This window comes from Phoenix dactylifera, chromosome 2 (genome assembly GCF_009389715.1).
Source record: "Phoenix dactylifera cultivar Barhee BC4 chromosome 2, palm_55x_up_171113_PBpolish2nd_filt_p, whole genome shotgun sequence".
Taxonomy (NCBI): Eukaryota; Viridiplantae; Streptophyta; class Magnoliopsida; order Arecales; family Arecaceae; genus Phoenix; species Phoenix dactylifera.
Window position 1 is genome coordinate 25833211 of NC_052393.1, and position 21231 is coordinate 25854441.

Consider the following 21231-nt stretch of genomic DNA (forward strand, 5'->3'; position numbering starts at 1 on the left):
ATTTTGTTATTTTTTAATTTTTTGGGCTATCTATCTTGTGCTATTAGAAGAAGAATCAGAACGAACCGGTAATGGAGAATGTCCGGGTTGTTTTTGTTTTGGCCCAAAAAAATTAATTAGGCTTTTTATTTTTTAAAAAAAATATCTCTAACGATGCTTTAAAGCGTTGTTAGACTAAGTATTGCCGATGCTTATAAGCGTCGGTCTCTCTTTGGATTTTGCGGACGCTTATTAGCGTCGGCGGACTCCAAAATAGGCCAATGCTTTCTTGCGTTGGCATAGCTTTCATTTTTGCCGACACTTTTAAAAAACGTCGGCAAAAAAAATTTTCACTTCTACCTACCCGACGCTTTTGCGACACTTTTGAGAGCATCGATGCAAAAATTACCGACGCTTAAAAAAAAAATTTCCACTTCTACCTACCCGACGCTTTTGCGACACTTTTGAGAGCATCGACGCGAAAATTACCGATGCTTATAAGCGTCGGTACGGGCTCTAAAGAGCGCCGGAGAAGGTTATTTTTTTTGTAGTGCCAAAAGGTAAATTCTCCATGAGTTTTAAACTACACATAAAACTAATTTGAAAGATAAACAATTTTTCTTCTTATTAGATTCACATTTAAAGATATATTTTCGTTTGGAGCCAAACATAAAGTGTAAACTGACACGCCCTCTCTTTTTTTTTCTGCTAAGGCGGGCATGTCAAACTACACAAGACCAGACACACCCAACAAAGTCAGAAAATAAAACATCATGTAATGTCCTAGGCAAATCTTCGACCTTAGTCCACAGGGTACCACCTGTATGGTTAGCCGCATAAGCGGCCATCCAATCCACAGAACTGTTAGCCTCTCTAAAGACGTGCTTGGCCTCAAGAGCCACTCCGTCTCTGCCCATCGACCAAATATCACGCAGCAGGGGGTGGTCCCCTTCCAAACCACTCGGGCCCCCTAGATCTAGCCTATCTTGGTGATTTTAGTCCCCCTCCACAATGATGGAGATGGCCTGCAGCGCCTGTCGGGCGTAACAAATGCCCGTCCATGCCGCTCGCAACTCAGCTCTGAAAACAGTTATGTCCAAAAGCTGATAGCCACCAGCCGTAATTACTCGTGAGTACGAGTTCCTGAAAACGACGCTTTAACTGACACGACCTTCGCCAAACTAATTTTCCCTTCTCTTTGCAGGAAGGAGGATAAAAGAAATGCTATATTTTACTGTTGGATCTTAGGGTGATGAACACAGCTTCATTCTTTCTCTCGTTTTTTGGGTTATAAAGCCTGATCCTGGAAAATATCCATCAGTCAATTTATGTCTACATAGAGATTTATGACCGAGAATCCCCCCATAGAGATCTATGGTGAAAAAACAAATTTAACTAGTCTTGATGTAGAGTGTACGTACCCCTGGAATTCTATACATCATATCCAAGTTCTCTTTTGCAAAGTTTTGCAAAATCCTACAAGGGATTGGCTGTCATCACTAGTATGTCATCACATTCTAGATATTATTGTACATGCTTGTTATTTTTGGGTCTCATAGACTCATGTGCCAACGTGATATATCACATCATTGCTCGTAGGTAATTTTATTCCTTATGGTGTAATCTTTACGTAGTCATACTACGAAGCTTCGGTAGGTTGGACTTTTCTCCCCATGCAATTATTCAAGAAGCAGCTGGAAGCCATGCGGATTTTGCTTACTTTTCCAATTCTCAGGCTGAGAGCGAAATCTACGGGCCCTTGCTTGCCACGCTCATCTCTTTTCTATTACAACAAACAAAGATAACGACATCAATGTTTTAAGAGAAAAGTAGGGATGATATGATATGATATGATATAATTCTCTCACAAAAAGCGACCAATAACTCTTAGCTTTAACAGAACTTTCTTTTCCGACGACAACATCAGTGAGAACGAGAACACAGGATCCAGGGATATAATGGTTTCCATAATGCCATATCATTCCCATATCCTCCCATGTCTTGTTTACGGTCTACATACTTAAGTTGGGTGACCAGATTCATATCTTGCAATAATGCCTATACTGATAAGAACCGTAGTTCTATCCACTTTTTAGATATTTCTAGCAAGTTCTTGGGTTGTGATGTTACAGCACGCGTTCGGCATGTAGCTGGTGCGGTCCGAAACGGATGGCACCGATGGCATGAAAGTCCATGGGTCACCAACTCCAAGGCGATAGACTTGCGAGTTGCTGAATTGTCCATTCGAAGTGAGAAGCTCAAAGCTGGGGTCATCAATGTAGGGGAGCTGCTTCTGTGCCTCCAAGTAGCTTCCACTGTGGGATACATTCTCGTAGTACAGTGATGTCCAGTCCATGTCCATGATTGGATCGGCAGGCTCAACTTCTGGTGCAAAATCTGGCAGTGGTGGGAGAATTGGACTCTCCATAGCGAGAAATTTCATGTTACCTAAGGCAGTTTCAACTGGCCTAAGATAACCCTTGTTGTCTTCCATGGTGTTGATGCTGATGATTGCATTGCTTTCTTGCTTGCAAGATCTTCCCAAGTTCTGTAGGATTTGGTCCAAGGCCTCATCGTTGCATGAATGCGACGTCAGGGTCCTGGCGTCGCTAGCAGTAGATAAATTTCTACGAGGAGTAATAAAGGAAGTCTGACAAGTTCTCTTCTTGAATACGCGGCAAACAACCCATCCTTCCTCCTGTGCTGTTTCACCAGCAGGGCTACAGTCCTAAATCACAAGAAACGTTACCATATTCATTATATTTTATGGTACTGGCCAAGTGATCAGGATCATGAAATAAAACGAAAGGAGGCTCACGTTGGAAGAGGAGTTGGTATAAAGGGGGTGGTCAAGTCTATATTCATGCATGATCCAGTCGGATCTCAAGCCATGGGGGGCTCTGCCTTTGTAAAAGACCAGTGTCTTCCTCATGCCAATCCGTTTGAAGCTGGCGGCGTAGATGACCTTATCACGGCCAGTGGCTTTCCAGAACCCGGCTGCCGTCGCTCGGTTAGCGCGCATGCCTGTTGGATACTTCTTGTCCTTGTGACTGAAGAAGTACCATTCGTTTTGTGGGGCTGACCCTATTTTGCAGTTGTCTGTGGATTTCAATGGCATCTAGAGGAATCACTATGGGGACATGAGTTTGAATAATTGATGTAGGAAGTGAACAGTGGATATGGATCATGATGATACCTTGGATGTCCCATGGTTCTATCTTATTGAGATCGATGTCACGTATGACATCCAAGTCTATCTTCTCGCAAGCCACCTTCTTCTTCAAATAATAGTTCAAGAGCTCCTCCTCGGTTGGATGGAAGCGAAAGCCCGGTGGAACGCAGGAATGACCGTTCGCTAAGATGCTCATCTCTCTGTGTCTCCTGGTTACAAGTGGGAACAAGAAGTTAGTAACCTTAAGTTGAGAAGGAAGAAGAGCACCTTGATGGGAAGAAAGGTGTAGGCCAAGTAGGATATTTATATTGTTGTTAAATGGCATGTAGAAAAAAAATTGAGGAAAGGAGAAAGGTGCTATTTTTCCATTGTTCTTGGCGTACTTCTTAGTGGGGTTAGTTTCGTTGGAATGGACAATAGCCACCTACCAAGAGTTGAAGAGAGGGAGAGAGAGATGGGGCTGTGATCCGAACGGATCGAGTGGGGGGAAATGAGATGGAGAGGTAGCATTGGCAAGGAAAAGCTACATGAAAAACCATCAAGCCCCACCTCAAAATTCTCCAGAATATACACACTCGGAACTACCTCAAAACGCTGGAAGAATTCTCACTTTTAATTAGCATCATCACTCGCACTACAAAATAATAATAATAATAATAATAATAATAATAATAATAATAATAATAATAATTTTTTTCAGTGCTTTTTAGAGTTTGTACCGATGCTTATAAAAGCCAGTAATTTTGGCGTCGTTTTCAAAAGCGTCGCAAAAGTGTGGGATAGATAGAAGTGAAAAAGTTTTTAGCCAACATTTTTTGAAAACGTCAGTAGAAAACAGAAGCTATGCTGACACTTATAAGTATCGACCTATTTTGGAGTCCGCCAATGCTAATAAGCATCGGTCTTTGCTGAGCAACTCCATATATAAAATGCTTTTAAGAATTGGGAGTCTATTGTCAATGAAGAAGCATAATCATGCTTAGAAAATTCAAGCCCAGGCGCTTATAAACTCAAAACATTCAAACTTGGAAAACCTAATAATATCTTTTTTTATAAATTACAATAAATTACATATAATCTATGTTTATTTTACAAATTATAATAAACTGTAAAAGATCCCTTAACCCCATCGAGGTTCCACTTACAAATTACAAATTTACAACCCCTTAAATACATCCCCAATCTAAGGATATTTCTTTTCCATTTACAAATTTACAAAATTTACCAACAAAAAAGAAGAAAAGAGACGGTTGATGAAGCTCGTCCCCAATCTAAAGCAATCTGAAGCTCATCTAGGTTCCTCATCCAAATCTGAAGCTTGAGCTACTGTCAAAATCGGTTGATGAAGCTCGAGATGCTGCCGCCCTCCACCTTCTTCTTCCGCTGCCCAGTCCTCATCCTGCATCGTCCTTCTCCTCATCCCGCGTCGTCCTCCTCCTTTACCTTCGCCTCCCACCGCCCAGTCCTTGGCCTCGCTTGCCGACTTCTTTATCTTCACGGCCAGCTTCACCAGCGCCTCCCCTACTGTCGGGTGTGTATCCGACTGGATCTGCATGAAATAGGGGTGCTTCTCGCCGGCGAGATTGGCCTCTGGGACGTGGATCGCCTCCGCGGCCTCGGAAATGGCGGGATTCGGGGCTAGGGTTTCTATCCTCCTCTCTCTCTCTCTCTCTCTCTCTCTCTCTCTCTCTCTCTCTGAGCAGTTAGATTTCCATTACTAGGGGAGTGGGTTTTTTGTATAAGAAGACTTGGCAGGACGTTGTGGGAACTCCGACTACACTTTTAAGTATCGTCTCCCAAGTATCAGTAGGTTACTATTTTGGCCTCCGATGATTCTTTTAAAAGGGTCGTTTACGACTCCTGGCCTCCGACGATGCTTAAAAGCGTTATCTTATATTTTGCTGCCTCATGTTAGTTTTATTTTTTTCGACATAATTAAAAAGCCTGAATAAATTTTGACATTAGAGATAAAATTACTTTCACTTCTATCTAGCGTCGGTATATATACACCGGTATCACCTCTTTTTCTGGAGTGTCGGTTTTTTCTTGCAACCCCCGCAACAACAACTACACACACATACCCAGAGAGAGAAAGAAACATTGGAGTTCGGAAGCATTGCTCCATCACGGGCCCTACCACGTCATGGAATATCACCTCAACTGCTGGTAGAGGCAAATCATAGGGATAACGAACAAGGCTTCCATTCTTGTGCGTGCTGCTGTACATTCTGTCTTATGTTATTGATTAAGGATGCTGGGTAGGTCCGTTCACCAACAACATCACCTGAAATGTAAATTATTAAAGAAAAAATTACTCTAATTTTGAGACTTGCACATCTTAGTATAATTGTATAATCAAACAGATGGCTGCAGATATTGTATATATATTCTGCATTCTGAAAACAGCACTTCCAAAAATTACCAACAAAACACATTTCTTAAAAATAAAAAATGATAAGATATAATGTTAATATCTTTGTTTTTTCTTTCACTTGCTTGCTTGACGAAAACTATATATTTATTTATGTTCTAGAAGAAAGGCTAGCGACACCAACAAGTTGGCTAGCATTTTTAAATGTTATGATGACTACTCTCGTGTCATAATCCAATATCGGTTTACGCATGTCAAATTTTAACTGGCCACAACAATATATACTTTTAGTGGTAAAAAATTGCCACTAAAGAATTATTAAGGAGTGGTGTAAAAAAACTTCTATAGGCATTGTTAGGAATGTAAAGGGGCCGCAAACCCCTTTTTTTTTTTTCTTTTTTTTTCTTTTTTTTTGGTAAAAGCGGCTACTCATCTCATATAACTCTAACGTGAGTACAACCTGCTAAATTGCGGGAAAGTAAAAGTTGTAAATCAGGATGAACGTCTGCTACAGACGTCCAACAAAAATTTCCGGAATGCCGGGCAACAAAAGAGGCGATCCAGTCTGCAGCCCTGTTCGCCTCCCTGAACACGTGCCCTATCTGGACATCGCTCATCACCCACGCCACCCTACGAGTCTCCCGAATGAGAGGGTGACCATCCCCAAATCGATCCGTCCCTCGTAACCAGTCGATAACCACAAATGAGTCTCCCTCAAGGCAGACCCGCTCCACTCCAAATACCTGCCACGCGTAGGATTTGCCCTCCCAAGCAGCCCGCAGCTCTGCCCCGACCACTGTGAGTCCTGGCGTGCGCCGCCCTCCTGCTGCTATCATCCTACCAAGGTGGTCCCTGATCACAAATCCAACCTCTCTAGCCACGCCATCCAGTGACCGACTGCCGTCAAAATTTACTTTGAGATAGCCAAGGGGTGGGGGTACCCAAGAAACAAAGGCAAACCGGGGCGCTGAAGCAGCGTGGAAAGTACCCCAGATGTCCCTGACTATCTTAGAAGAAAAACCAATGGTAGCCGCAAAAACCTCCCTCGCATATAGCGTCGCTCTGTCCACCACCCTCCTCGGGGATGACCTCCTCCTCTCAAATAGGCCGGCATTCCTATCCAACCAGATGTGGTAGGACAAGTATGCCACCAAAATCCCTATCTCAGTAGATCGGGGACTCTGCATGGAGACTCTCAACATCTGAACCATATCCTGCACAGAGACTATCGAGTCGGGTAGTAGGACCGGAGACCTCCTCCATATCTCTCTGGCTTTGGGGCACTACAAAAGAACATGCTCGGTCGTCTCCTCAATATCTGCACACTCCTCACAGCACTAAGAAACCGCCATGCCACGCCGGACTAACAAGCTCCTCGTAGGAAGGTAGTCCCGGCCACCTTCCAGATGAGTAAAGCCACCCGCGGATGAATCCGCAACCTCCATATCCAACCACCCTCAATCTGACGAGCTGGCTCCCTACCAATCAAGGCATAAAGGTCTCTAGCACGAACCCTCGTCCGTCCCGTCGGGACCCATACTAGCCTGTCGCCCCCCCCGCCCCCGCTGGGAACCGTAAGAGACAAAACCGACTCCGCCAGTTGCTCCCCAAAAACCTCCCGGATCATCGCCTCCCTCCATCGACCCCCCTCAGAAGTCAACAGCTTGCTAACTCTGCAGCCTGCTAATCTCATCGAGTCCACCATGGTCGGCATGCAACAGATCGGCAGCTCGGTCGCCCAGCTATCCTCCAGCACATCAATAGATCGGCCGTCACCTATGACCCATCTGGTCTCTGGAAGCACCACCACTGCTCTAGTACATATCTCCCTCCAGATCGGTGAGTGGTGGCGGCCAGCTCGCGCCCCGGGAACCAAGGCGCCATACTTGGCCCTCATCAGCGAGGACCACATACTCTCGAGCTCGAGCACTAATCTGACTGCATGTCTAGCTGCTAGGGCCTCCCGCATCGCCACCAGGGACTGTACCCCCATACCTTCGTAGCTAGTCGACTGGCACACCACATCCCATGCCAATAAATGGACTCCACCTCTGCCCCTGCACCTCCCCCAAATAAAGTTCCTGAATAACTGCTCAAGGGACCTCAGGACTGTAACTGGAATGAGAGTATTGGAGAGTAGGTAAATGGGAACTGAGGTAAGAACTGATCGAACCAGAATAATCCTACCCATCATAGATAGTGTATGCATCTGCCACCCCTCTAATCTGCGTCTGATACTGAGCTCCAAAGATGTACAGTCCCTATGCCGCAACCGCTGACCGGACAGAGGGACCCCAAATATGTCATCATGCCCTCCTGCTCTCCCACCCCTAGGATCTCCAATATAGACCGCCTCACCACTACCTTGGTCTTCGGGGTGAAAATAACAGCTGACTTGGTCAAATTGACCCTCTGTCCTGATGCTGCACAGTAATCCTGAATAATATGGCGGATAACCCGGGCCATCTGCCGCGACGACCTGGCCAGGAGCAAACAATCATCAGCAAAAAGCAAGTGGAATATCGGAGGAGCCCTCACCGTCGGCCTATAAACCTCCAACTCCTGACTGACCACTGCCCGTCGTAAGGCTCTAGACAGTGCATCTGAGCACATAATGAATAATAGGGGAGATAGGGGGCATCCCTGACGCAACCCTCCTGAAGACAGAAAGAAACAGGACGACGTCCCGTTCACCAAGATAGCAAAGGAAGGGACACGCACGCAGCCCATCACCCATCTGATCCAAGTCTCATGAAATCCGAACCCCTGCAAGGACTGCTACAAGAAATCCTATCTCACCCTATCATAGGCCCTCTCCATGTCAAGCTTGATCCCCATCAAGCTCCTCTTCACCGGAGCCCTACCGAGATCAAACATGAACTCCTGGGCAATAAGCACATTATCAGATATGCTCCGCCCCTCCAAAAAAGCTCCCTGCTCCGGGCTAATAAGCCTAGGAAGAACAGCCCTCAACCTGACAGCAAGGATCTTCGCCGTAGCCTTGTACAAGGTCGTACAAAGGCTGATCGAACGAAAATGATTCGGCTCCGTGGCGTCCTACCGCTTCGGAATTAAGGTAATGAAAGTCCTCTGCCAATCTGCTGCCATCACTGCTGTGCAAAAAAACTGCTGTATAGCCGCCGTCACATCTCGTCCTACTATCATCCAATATCTCTGAAAAAATAAAGGTGGGAAGCCATCCGGCCCTGGAGCCTTGTCCCCCGTTAGGGACCTCACTGCCTCTCTAATCTCCCCCTTCGAAATCGGTCGGATCAATACTGCTGTCTCCTCCTCTGACACCCCAACCAACGGCAAAGGTATATCCGCTGGGCCTCCACCCGTGGGCTGTTCTGTCCATCTAGCCCTGAAGAAGCTCTCCATAACCCTCTGAATCATCTCTGGATCCTCCGACAGCTGCCCTTCCTCATCCCGAATAACTCTAATTCTGTTCTGGTGCCTCCTGATAACTGTCGCCTGGTGGAAAAATCTAGTATTTCTGTCCCCCTCCATAATCCACTGCACCTTCGATTTTTGTTTCCAAAATGTCTCCTGCTGTCTGAGAAGGCCGTCATGCAGTGCTAGTAGTGATCTGAGCTCCCCCATCTCCTTATCTGCTAGGCCCCCCCTCTGGTCCTCCTGAGCCTGTAACCTAGCGATAGCCTTCTCAGACTCCTCAATCCTCCTGAAATATCTCTCACCTCCTCACGGTTCCACCTCCTCAGTCGTCTCCTCGTCAACTCCAATCTACGAGACATCCGTTACATAGCATCTCCTCTAACTGGTGCACTCCATGCCTCCCTCATCATCTCCCATGATCTCGGATAACATAGCCAAATCTTCTCAAATCTGAAGGGAGGCCGAACTGGAATATAAGTGTCTGTACTCACCAATAACGGACTATGATCCGATGCAATCGTGGGTAAGTGGCTCACACGATAATCCGGGAAGCACTGAACCCACCCAGCGGTCGCGCAAGCTCTATCAATTCTCTCCCATACTCTAGCCTGGCCCTGCTGATTGTTACACCATGTAAACCTAGAGCTCGAGAACCTCAGATCTGTCAAACCATTTGATGTCAAAAAATCTTGGAACTCCTTTACCTTCCTCTCATATGAGAAAGGCCTCCCCCCATCTTCTCCTGAGGATCAACAATACAGTTGAAGTCACCAGCCACCATCATAGGATACCCCTGATTAATCAACTGAGACACCTCCTCCCACAATATCCGTCTCTCCCTGAAGTCAGTACTAGCATTCATTGCAGCAAGGACCTATGAAACCCTACTACCTTCCAAAATCACTATAACCACCTCCTGGTTACATATATGGAACACATCCAACCTACAAGAGCCCTGCGCCCAAGTGACAATGATGCCACCCGACAACCCCTGGGACTCCACTGCATAAAATTCCCACGAACGAGGAACCGCTCTCCTAGCCTTCTGTAGACTCCTCCCCGATAGTCGGGTCTCAAACAACACACATATATCCGGACTATGCTGCTGCACAATCCTACGGAAAGCCGGAGCAAAAGAAGGCTTCCCCGCGCCACGACAATTCCATAAGATGACCTTCATTGGTCACCTAAGGACACATCACAACCCCCTACCCCAGGGCTGCAATCATGGAACACCGCGTCTTCAATAGCCCCTCCACTCTCCAAACCTGCAGACCTCGCTCCCTGAGCTGCAACCTTCATCTGAGACACTATTCGATGGTGAGCCCTTCCATCATCGAGTTGTGCCAAATGGCACGGTAAGTCTCCAGTAGCTTCCACTGTTGCCGCAAGGCCTTCTGTCATCCCCCCTCTTGACTCTATATTGAGACCATCCAGGCGCTTGGGAAAACATAAATCACTCACAGCCTTTTTCCCCATTCCCAATTCACAGACAGAGCCACTGTGCCCCATGCCATATGGCACGCACTGATCTTGGAGTGTTCCCCCATACCGGCTGCACCCTCTGCCCCCGCACCCGGTCTGTCGCCGCTACCTGCTTCGCCATGGCTCTCCCCCATCGGAGCATTGTCGGCACCATGCGATCCCGCCGCCTCCAGCTCGGATGAGCTCGCCGCTGCGAATAGTATCGGGGTCGAGCGCCTTCCAACCGACTCCGCCTCCCCGGACAGTCGCAGACCGAAGCTCCCACCTCTGTGCACCTGCTCCCTCCGGGGAGGTCAACCGCGTGCCGTCGCAAGGGGCGGGGGGGAGCTTTTGCACCTCCGTCGGAAACTAGCCCCCGGCCGCCCTGCCTTCGCCGCAGATGGCACCGTCCCTCCTTTGGGGTTGGACGGGCCTCCCATCGCTTGGCCCGCCGCCTTGGGTGTGCTCCTCGCTCGTTTCGACGGGCTCGGGCCCGGCCAGCCCGAACACTACCCACTACTGGGAATGGGCCTATCCGTAGCCCGGCCCAGGTCGTTGTTGGCCCGGCTGCCAGAGCTCTCGCCCAACTCGACTCCCGACCCGGGTCCAAGCGCGAGTTGACTCGGACCGCCCGTGGACCCGCCCACTGCTACAGAGACTTCCTTCTCCGGCGTCCGCCGACGAGCCACCTTGATCGGCTTCTGCCACCCCTCGAGATCCGCCGGGGAGGTCGAAGAAGACGACCCATCCCCCTTCACACCTGACCCGGGGGTGGGGATGTGGGCACCAAGCTCTTCCGTACCTTGGGCTCGTTCACCTCCTTCCTCCGATTCGCCGACACCGGTGCCCGTCGGAAACCGAACCGGTTAGTAACCAACCATGGATCGTAAGCCCTCTCCTCCCCCCAGACCCATCTCCCTTCCTGGCCTCCTGCTAAAGGCCACAAACTTTTAGTCACATACTACTTGAGTAGTGAAAAAGATTGTGCTTATAAGGAGTCTCTATCCCTTTTCTCTCAGAAGGCACCTTTTGGACAAAGCCGTGAGGGATATTTTCAGTCCTGAAAAGACGGAAGGCCTTCCCAAAGCGGACAATACCTCTTGGGGGATGCAACCCCTTTTTCTGCTCTAACAGGCATTATTGCTAAACATTTAGTGAAAAATTCTGATGAAAATAAAGTTGCCAGGGCAAAAAGAAAAATTTTGGGTACATTTTCTACCACTATATATAGATCTATATGTTTTTTAGAGAGCAATTATTTTTGCTCTATATATATAAACTATTTTTAGAAACACATTATTTTCTATTATAAAAGGTGTTGCTCTATAAACAAAGAGAAATGGAGGAAAAGGATTCATGTAGCTGATCCCAATTAATTCGAAATTAGAGCTGAGTATTGGAAAGTATGTGTAGTCCAAAAGTATCCAAGGGGATTTATATGGAGCTTCAAGTGATGACTAAACATGCACATGGTGTATCACTTGCCTCTCGTATGTGTTGAGGATACCAACAAGTTTCAAATCCACCAAAAGTATTACAAGTAGAAATTCAAGATGGATCCACTTTTGTCATGTCCATCATCAGAGTTGTCATTTCAGTGCAACATGAATGGTATCGATTGGAGGTTGGATGAGGAAGTTGAGGCCAATTTATTAAGGATCTCCTACTGTTAATGTAGTTCGACTTATTCATAAGAACAATATTTCACAATCACTTAAACTAAAAGCATTTGTCATCTTTATAGTTAATTTTTCTTTTTTTTTTTCTTCAAGAAATACTTGCCAAATAAGCTGGAAATCCTACTTGACTAATTATGAAATGTCGTTTGTAATTATCCTTTTACAATGCAAATTTGAAAAGGCCAGAGCCATAGAAAACCTCCACTAGGTATACCTCATGTACTCTTACCTTTTCATCATAGTATAAATAGAATTGAACTTTTGAGTGTTTTTGGTGAGTATTATTAGCGGTGTTAATATGCTTTCTTTATGGTTCGACTCTATAGCAATTTTGGTAAGTATTACATCCCAAACTCACTGCACAAGTTGGGCTAGCTTATGTTGCACGGCTACATATCTTAGCGGGTGAGGTTCCATAAAGTATGCAATACCTCAATCCTATATAACAACTTAATAATGATGACGACGACAACATATATGCTATTTTAAACAAAAAAATTGATTGTGGCTCTTAAAATAAAAGCAATCCACTCTTCTAACATGAAATATTATGTTAGCCACAAAGTCTGAGCACAACTGCCAACATCAAATCCATATCAAACCAAAGCACAATATTGTATTTAGTTTAATCACTAAAGTTCTAAAATCTCTAAATAGCTAATGAATCTGGAAACACTACTAGAACTCTCTCTCTCTCGCTCTCTCTCTCTCTCTCTCTCTCTCTCTCTCTCTCTCTCTCTCTCTATATATATATATATATATATATATATATATATATATATATATATATATATATATATATATATATATATATATATATATATAACGAGCGGCTGGAAATAACTATAGGCATCTTACTCCTCTAAAAGATATTAAAAGAGAGGGTTTGAGGTTGATGGCTCAAAAAGTATACCTCCAAGCATGTACAAAATATATCCTGGAAGTATATGAATGCAAATCACGAAATAAACAAAAGGAAAATTAAAATACAATTGTCATAAATTGTCCATGCCATATAAACATATCCTTAATGGCGCTATCTTTTTTTTTCTCATCTCCTACTCCAACTTGAACATCTGAACTAATCAAATGGACTTAGCCTTATTTCTTATTAGCTGGGCTGGGTATCATATCAAATATTAAACATAACTTTATTATCTTTGTAATACTAATATAAGGTAGATTCACATGCTGATGCCATGTCTTGACTAGTATTATACAAAATGAGATATTTGATATACTTTGATTGCCCTAGTATCCAAGACCAAAGAAAACCTAATTGCCCATCCTTTCTAGCTTGATTGCTCTCCATTATTATTAGGCATTGATAGTGTGTGGTAGATGCAGGGGCTAGCCTATCTTAGTTATCTACGTTTAGCGTGGTACGTAGTCTATCTAAGTTATCTACATTTAGCATGGTACAATGATGGAGGCCAGAGAATGTCATGCACAAGCATTGTTACTTTCCATGGCAGAGCTACAATTTACTTGGGTATGGATATATAGTCTATGTTGTGGAGCACTTGCCAGCTTTAAAGATTTGGTTTGAGGGAGAGTTGCATGTAGTCATCATCTAGATTTCATGCTTGGAGCATCTGCATTGTCACAACCCAGGACCTCCTTATCCAAAAAGGCTAATCAAAAAGTATTATTTGAGTTTTTGGCCTTGTATGAGTATCTAAGATCTATCTAGTGCATAGTCGATGTGGGACTAAACATTCGCCTGTATAAATCCTCACTTACTTCTTCCATTTGAGCCCTAGCATCCTCACCCATCCTTGCCAGGTTAAGGATTCAGATCTATTTAAATCCAATAACAAATACCATTATCGGTCTGTTAGTCCTAAAGGGCCCGTATTATAATATTCTCTAGTTCATACGGGCCACAAGTCGAGTCTACTTTGATATCATTTGTAACAACTCAAGATCTCATCTAAAAAGGCTAGTTAGAAGGTATTATTTGGTTCCTTGGTCTTGTAAGACAAAGCCGATATAAGACAAAGCATATGCCTGCCTGGTCCTCACATGCATTCTTTAAAGATTTGGTTCGAGGGCAAGTAGCATGTCATCATCACTTAGATTTAAGCTATCCCATTTCGCCTGCTGATGTTTACCTACTAGTGCTTGACGTCTGGAGATTGACTGTCCATGTTTACCCCTATGTTGCTCAGCATTCTATGGACTGCTTGTGAGGGGGTCTTTCCCTCAACATCTTAGTGACAAATTATACTATCGCATTCCCTTTACCCGAATAAGAAGAAAAGGTTTATTGCTTTCAACTCTAAGGACATGCTGTCTATAAGTGAATTGGCAGGAAGTCACCTCACGCCTGTGCTTTCAGCTCCCAGCCAGCCAAAGTCACTTTCTATATTTTCGAATTGGGATTCTCTCATGGTGGAAACTCACTTCAAGCCACTTGAGGACAACGAAATGCCCGACCCGACTTCTCTTACACCCAAAGACGCCTTAAAGATGAGGCCCTGTCCTTCTTTCAGTTGTTGTTGCTGCTAATTCTTTCACAAGCAACTCCTAATGCTCAAGATGTGGCCAACAACATGTGGTTCAAAGATTAGGGGAGAAGTATGGCTCGGAGGTAAGATGACAATAGGGCATCCTGGTAGTGGAACTAGAATTGGGCTTAAGTGGAAGCATTTTGAGAGAGATTAGATCTCATTCCTTTCACTCTTAATTTGATGGTTGACTCATGGTCAAAATGTTAATTGATGCAATCCAGAGATGCTTAACCCTATGGTTTCCCTTAATTAGATGATTGACTCTAGACCCACCAATCAGTCTCGATTAAGTCATAGTTAGGAAATCAATTATGTATTTGGTTATAGAAATAGAAACTTATACGTCCAATACTTATCTCTTGGGTAAGATATAAGCTTTTAGATCCATTGAATAATTGGTCAACATAAAGCGATGGTCAAGGCCCCTACGGAAGATGAAAAATGGCGAGCACTGAAATGAGAAAGAAACGAGTGACGCAAGACGACTTCAGTTCATACGTGAAAGTGCTTCGAAAGGCGTCAGCAGGTGCGCGGAGCCGGAGCCCGGCATGTTTGCCCGCTGGGCCGAGTGGTCGCCCACTTAAGAGAGGAGGTTAATAAAGAAAAAAATGTTTTTTTGGAGCCCCAAGTAAAAGGTATAAAATTTTTGAATAAGATGTTTATACATGTACTATGACTTCATTTTAGTTGCTATTTTAAGTATTGAGATAACCAACTAACCTCTGATACTACTTGCCTAGTTGGCTAAATAAATAAATAAGTTTTAAAGTCAATTAGATATTTACTAAAGGACATAAGACCTAGCTTGAGAAATAGATATGCAATCTAGATAAGCAATTTTAGGATATATATATTTTGGTTATCTTGGAAGGGTATTGTCGACAATAGGAGTTGATATAACTTCTAGTTATGTTTAACTTATGTTTTTTCACCTAAAAAGAGCTGTATTTGGTTGCCCATAAGTGGATGTTCGGGAATTCTTCAGGTCACTTCATGACATACAAGTATTGGAACTAACTTCTGCCGAGTCAAGTCAGAAACTAAGGATGCAAAGTTAGAAGTCAAGAAAGTTGGGGTAGTATTAAAAAAGAGCAGGTTTTATGGCTCAATTGAATTAACGAATCAGAAAAAGATTACCTGATATTTTTTTTTAATTTTATGTTTGCTCGAGACCTTAATTGAATCAAGTTAGCTAAGTGATCATCGAACTAGACCAAGTTATTGCCAAGTTTATGAGACTTGATGGATAAGAAAGTGATGCGGAAACATGATCTTGTTTCTCTATCAAGGACAATGAGAGATGGTCGTGATCTTTTTCTGTATATGTGAAGACTAGTTTACTGTAAGTATCAAGTAAAGAAAATTTAGTGTTTCTCTTTTTCATATTTAAAGTATATATATTTTAGAGTAAATAGCTTGAACATAATTGACTTCCGCAGTGTCCGATAGCTTTTTTGACAACATTATTCCTCTATTTTGATTTTGTTTTCGCATGTAAATATATTTGAAATCATGATTTCATAAAAAACATGCATAATATACACATGTAATATAGATACATACATATATACATACATGCAGATATTATGGGTATGTATATATATGGTATATATGTATATATAATACATGACTCATTCAAGTCACCAAGTTGACCCTTTCCAGTCAACAAAAAAAAAAAAAAGGATGAGCCGAGTCTGCCATGCTTTCTACACGCCCGAAGTGATTTTGGGTGGCCACTTGTAGTAAAATATTTTTTATTATTCTCATCTCACCAAAACAAAGTAAGTAAAGAATTTCACTGGTAATTTTGTAAGTAAAGAATTTCCCTGGCCCAGCGCGTCCAAGGCCTGCGGCCCTGTGGCGAGTCGGGCCCGCAGGCCGGGCGACCCAAATCCCTTATATTGCTGACTACATTTGGTAACTAAAGAATTTCACTGGTAATTTTTAAATATATACGTGGTATAAAAAGGATGGGATTGCTAGTCTCTAATTATCCCCAACAAGACCGAGCTATCCCAATTGTAATTGTACCTCCTTAACCCGAGAATAATTAGGACAAACTATCCAAATAAAACTTTCACACGTAACATTGCTCTTTATTAAATACTATAAAACTTTAACATTTACAAGAGAAAGTACTTTTAATATTAAAACTGATAATAAATAACATTACATGGCACTTTTAATAATTGAATAATGACCTAAAACATATAGATGGTTGAACCCACCATATAAGGCTAACCTGAATAATTAGCAATGGTCGAGCAGCTTAAAGCACAACAGCACTAGAATATCTATAGGCCAGAGTTGCAGGCCTCGGCCAATGATTTCTCGACATGTAGACAAAGATGGAACAACACAAACATGGACTCCAAACAGATCAAAGAAACAAAAACCCGTTCTCTTTCTTTTTCTTTACATAAAGATAAGAAGTTCACCAAGATATAATAGACTCGCAAAGAAAACTAAAGAAAAACTAGGCGTTTCACTGGATGTTAATGTCAATGACCTTGCGCTCGACCTTGGTCTTGGGGATGGTAATCAGCAGCACCCCGTTCTTGAGCTCTGCCTTCACCTTGTCCCTGTCGCAGTTGTCCGGCAGCAGCATCCGGGTGTCGTACGAGCTCGTGCTCCTTCCCCTCCACCACGTATCCTCTCCTTTGCTTCCTCCCTCCTCCTCCTTCTTGTGCTCTCCTCTGATCACCAGAACGTCATCCTCCACAGACACCTTCACCTCCTCCTTGGACAGCCCCGGCATGTCGAACCTCATCTTCACCTCGTTCTCGTTCTCCATGATGTCCCACGGCGCCCTCACCTCCCCCACCGACGTCCGACCCGATCCCGGGAACGACATCGCGTCCTCGAAGATCCGGTCCATCGTCTCCAGCATCTGCCTCATCGTCTTCATCGGCGACAGCGGATCCACAATCCCTACAAAACGTATTCGAAAAAGTCTGTGACCACTTTGAAACCAAAGTGTATGCGAGCAACTTATAAAAAATCTTAATTAGATTTGTTGCTGCTTACCGAAAGGAGAGATGTCGAGAGTGGAGCGGCGGGGCCGCCGCTCGACGGCGGCGCCTTTCTTGTTGGCGTTCTGGTCGACGTGCACCTCGACGGCGGAGCCTTCCTTGTTTTCAGGTGCGGCGGAAGCGACGATGGAGGAACGAGGGTGCTTCATTGGGAAAGATACCACGAGCCTGTGGGGTCTCAAGTTCTGCCTGGAGAAAAGGGACGACGAGGGAGTGGAAGGAATGAGATTTGTGACGGCGGACGCGGCGGCAGCAGCCATGGTTGGTAGAAAGCAAAGGTTGAGGACGAGAAGATTGCTTGGTTGCTGAATTCAAGCTTGAGTTTGGCCTGTTGGGAAACAGAGGCTAAGTGGCTGAAGGTTATAAAAGCAGGGGAAAGAGGAGTCCGGAAGGGCCTGGGAGACCTGAGAAGGTTCTCTACTTGGATCGCAAGATAAGGACGTCGGATGCCTTCTCGCTCATTCAAGAATGCCCGAGGGTATTCGAGACGGATCCTTGGCTTTACCGTGGGGCCACGAGGTCAGGGAATGAGCCAAAAGTGTCCCCGACTGATCGCTTTGAGATCCGTGTACAAGATGGATGGAGAAGTTCGCAGAGCTTTGTGATATGTGCGCAGGGTGATCCAACGGTGGATTCGTGCGAAGACCGCTTCATCAACATTGCCAATATCCTAACCAAGGCCGGTGGAGGGTATGCAAGTCTTTGACGCCTCAAATTTGGGAGATGCATCTATTAATTCTTAATTTCAAAATATTTTCTTGTTTTATTACTTTATTTTAGAGTTTGAGTCTATTAATTCTCAACTTCAATGTATTTCTTCTTTTTTTTCCTTTAGTTAGCAACGAAATTAGATGCAGCTTTCTTGATGCTTAATGGGTTTGATTAATTCTAAGGCAAACAAAGATTAATTTGTAATTGAATAAAGTTACCGCATCCCTATCTTATAATTACACACACTATATTAAAAAAAAGAGCGTTGGTGGATCCCTTTGGGCCGGTGAAATTTGCTCAAGGGAGATATATTTTGTAGTTCACAAAATAACTTTATTATAATTATTTTTGGAAAAAAAAGTACAAAGATAACTCATTTGAATTATTATTATTTTTTTGCTAAAGTGGATGTATCATATATGGCGGGTACAGATACATCCAAAAAAGTCACAAAATAACAATTTTCGGAGCATTTCGGGTAGGTCCTCTCCCAGCCAAAGAGTCTCTCCAGAATGGTTAACCACGTAAGAGGCTACCCAATTTGCAGCCGTTGGCCTCACATTACACATGCTTTGCCTGAACGGTCATCCCCTTATATACCATAGCCCGAATATCCCTGAGCAGCGGTTAGTTATCGCCCACACCACCCGCTGGCCTCAATTTTTTCTTTTGATTTCACATTCCATATCTAACTACTAAATCCTATTTTAAAGTTTATTTAATATTACCTGTTATTTTTGTTCGGTGTTATATCTTTTGTTCAAAATCATAATATTTATTCATTATTATCTTTTTCAATAAACGTGTATTGCATATACTTGTATGGTAGTCTATATATAAAGAGAGGAAAAAAAGAGCTGATATTGCTTATTCGTATCTCTCAAACTTGTTAGGTTATGCAGGTTGTTTTTTAAGTTCATATTTTATTCACAATAACATATTTCCTTTGCAGCAGTATAATAACATATGCATTTGAAGGATGGGTGTTAATATTAAGATCTTATGATGAATTAGCACACGCCACATTATCAACTAGTTAATTTGGTGCCTATTGACAATAGAGTTTTGTAAGCTCATGATTTAAACATATTGGCAAAATCTAAAGGCTGAAATGTCAAAACTGAGCAGAAGATTGAAAATAGCAGGTTATACCTTGCAAGATTTTTACAGTGGGCGCAGGAAGGATGATCTGAAAATCTAATTAACTTGCCAACGGAAGTTCTTTCCCATTCCAGTGTGCACAAGGAAAAAGAAGCTGCTTCAAAATACAATCATAATAAAGGCAAACACCAATTCCCACGGTCTTCTAAAAGAGACTATACTCAATCTACACAACAGGATTTGTAATGTAGAAAATAGCTCGTAACATACTGTTGCTGGAAATTGGACCCGGGGGCGGCCGCGAACCGAGGAGAAGGAGGAGCTCCGGCGAACACTGGCGGGCGGCGATCCGTCGGCGGGCGGCGTCCTCCGTGGGGGGCCTGCAAGAAGCCGGTGGCCGGGCTTTTCCGGCGCCGGCCCTCCGATGCCTAAGTCAGAGGGGGGCTTAATTTTGGAGAAGAGAGAGGGACTGTATGTGAAGTCCGAAAAATTCCCTTGGGAGGAAGAAGCCTCCAGCCCCCTTTTTAGAGGGAGAAGCTCCCCTTTTATAGGGAGAGTGGCAGGGTTACCTGTGATGTGACTGGGCGAATTAATGGGTTACCGTCATGATTGGACGTGGGCGTGGAAGTAATGAGTTGCCGTGGATGGCCCGTTCCCATCATGGGAGGAGATGGCGTGCAGCCAGAGCTTGCTTGAGGCGCACAGTGCAGTACATTCTTGGGAATGATGAGGCGTTGACAGTCGTAGCAGAGTATGGTTCCTGATTAATATGTCGTGGCGTGGCCGGCAAGTAAAACATGGTGCGGTAAGGCTGCTGCAGGGCATGGCCGCAGCATATAGATGACGAGGCCGGCCTTCTGAGGTCAGCTCAGCCTTCTGGTCTCGTCCTGCTGGTCTTAGCCTTCTGTGCTCGGCCTTCTGGTCTCGGCCTGCTGAGCTCGGCTCGGCTTTCTGAGCTCGGCTCGGCCTGCATGAGCTCGGCCTTCGGAGCTCGGCCTTCTGTGCTCGGCAGCATGGATGAGCTCGGCCTTCTGTGCTCGGCAGCATGGATGAGTTCGGCAGCCTTCTGAGCTCGGCTTGCATGAGCTCGGCTCGGCTTTCTGAGCTCGGCCTGCATGATGAGCTCGGCCTGCATGGTGAGCTCGGCCTGCATGGTGAGCTCGATCTTACTGACGGATTTGGGTGCTATAATTGCATTTTTGGGGTGGTCTATTTTTTCCCCAACACTACCCCCCGACTTCCGAGTTCGAGCAGCTTTTTGGCTCGGGCGAAGAAAGTAGTCTAGTCGTCGATCATCCTGTAACAGCCAAATATATATGGAGATGTGCGTGCCAAGTAGGGTGTACCTCTCATGTAGTTGGAGTTAAGTGCTCCAGATTGACTCAGCGACCTTCTTTGGCCTTGTCTGTTGACGATCAAGCCGAGATCGAGCCGAGCTCGATTAGTCGATGGAGATCGAGCCGAGCTCGATTAGTCGATGGAGATCGAGCCGAGCTCGATTAGTCGATGGAGATCGAGCCGAGCTCGATAGTCGATGGAGATCGAGCCGAGCTCGATTAGTCGATGGAGATCGAGCCGAGCTCGATAGCCGATGGAGATCGAGCCGAGCTCGATAGTTGATGTAGCATGACGTTAATCCTTTAACTGGGGGATCCGAGCTTGGTCGGGAATCCGATCTTGGAGACATACGGGAGATGGACTTCATTCGTTGGCGATCGTGCGCCCTTATTCGGAGCGGGGCGACGTTGGAGATAGAGATACCCGTAGGTCGTTTTTTGGATTCTCCGACCTGAAAATAGATAAAATATTGAAA

General features: G+C 44.6%; 2 protein-coding genes across 2 annotated transcripts; both read right to left on the bottom strand.

The window, feature by feature from the left end:
- Nucleotides 1–1818: 1818 nt before the first annotated feature.
- On the bottom strand, nucleotides 1819–3378 carry LOC103722926 (NAC domain-containing protein 43-like). The gene is made up of 3 exons (XM_008813660.2): nucleotides 3176–3378; nucleotides 2798–3078; nucleotides 1819–2707 (listed from the first exon to the last, which is right to left on the bottom strand). Exons 1-3 carry the CDS (start codon nucleotides 3345–3347, stop codon nucleotides 2072–2074), a joined length of 1089 nt encoding a protein of 362 aa, XP_008811882.2. The 5' UTR covers nucleotides 3348–3378; the 3' UTR covers nucleotides 1819–2071.
- Nucleotides 3379–16689: 13311 nt separating this feature from the next.
- Nucleotides 16690–18022, bottom strand: LOC103722921 (small heat shock protein, chloroplastic). The gene is made up of 2 exons (XM_008813654.3): nucleotides 17602–18022; nucleotides 16690–17505 (listed from the first exon to the last, which is right to left on the bottom strand). Exons 1-2 carry the CDS (start codon nucleotides 17864–17866, stop codon nucleotides 17060–17062), a joined length of 711 nt encoding a protein of 236 aa, XP_008811876.1. The 5' UTR covers nucleotides 17867–18022; the 3' UTR covers nucleotides 16690–17059.
- Between the last annotated feature and the right edge of the window lie 3209 nt (nucleotides 18023–21231).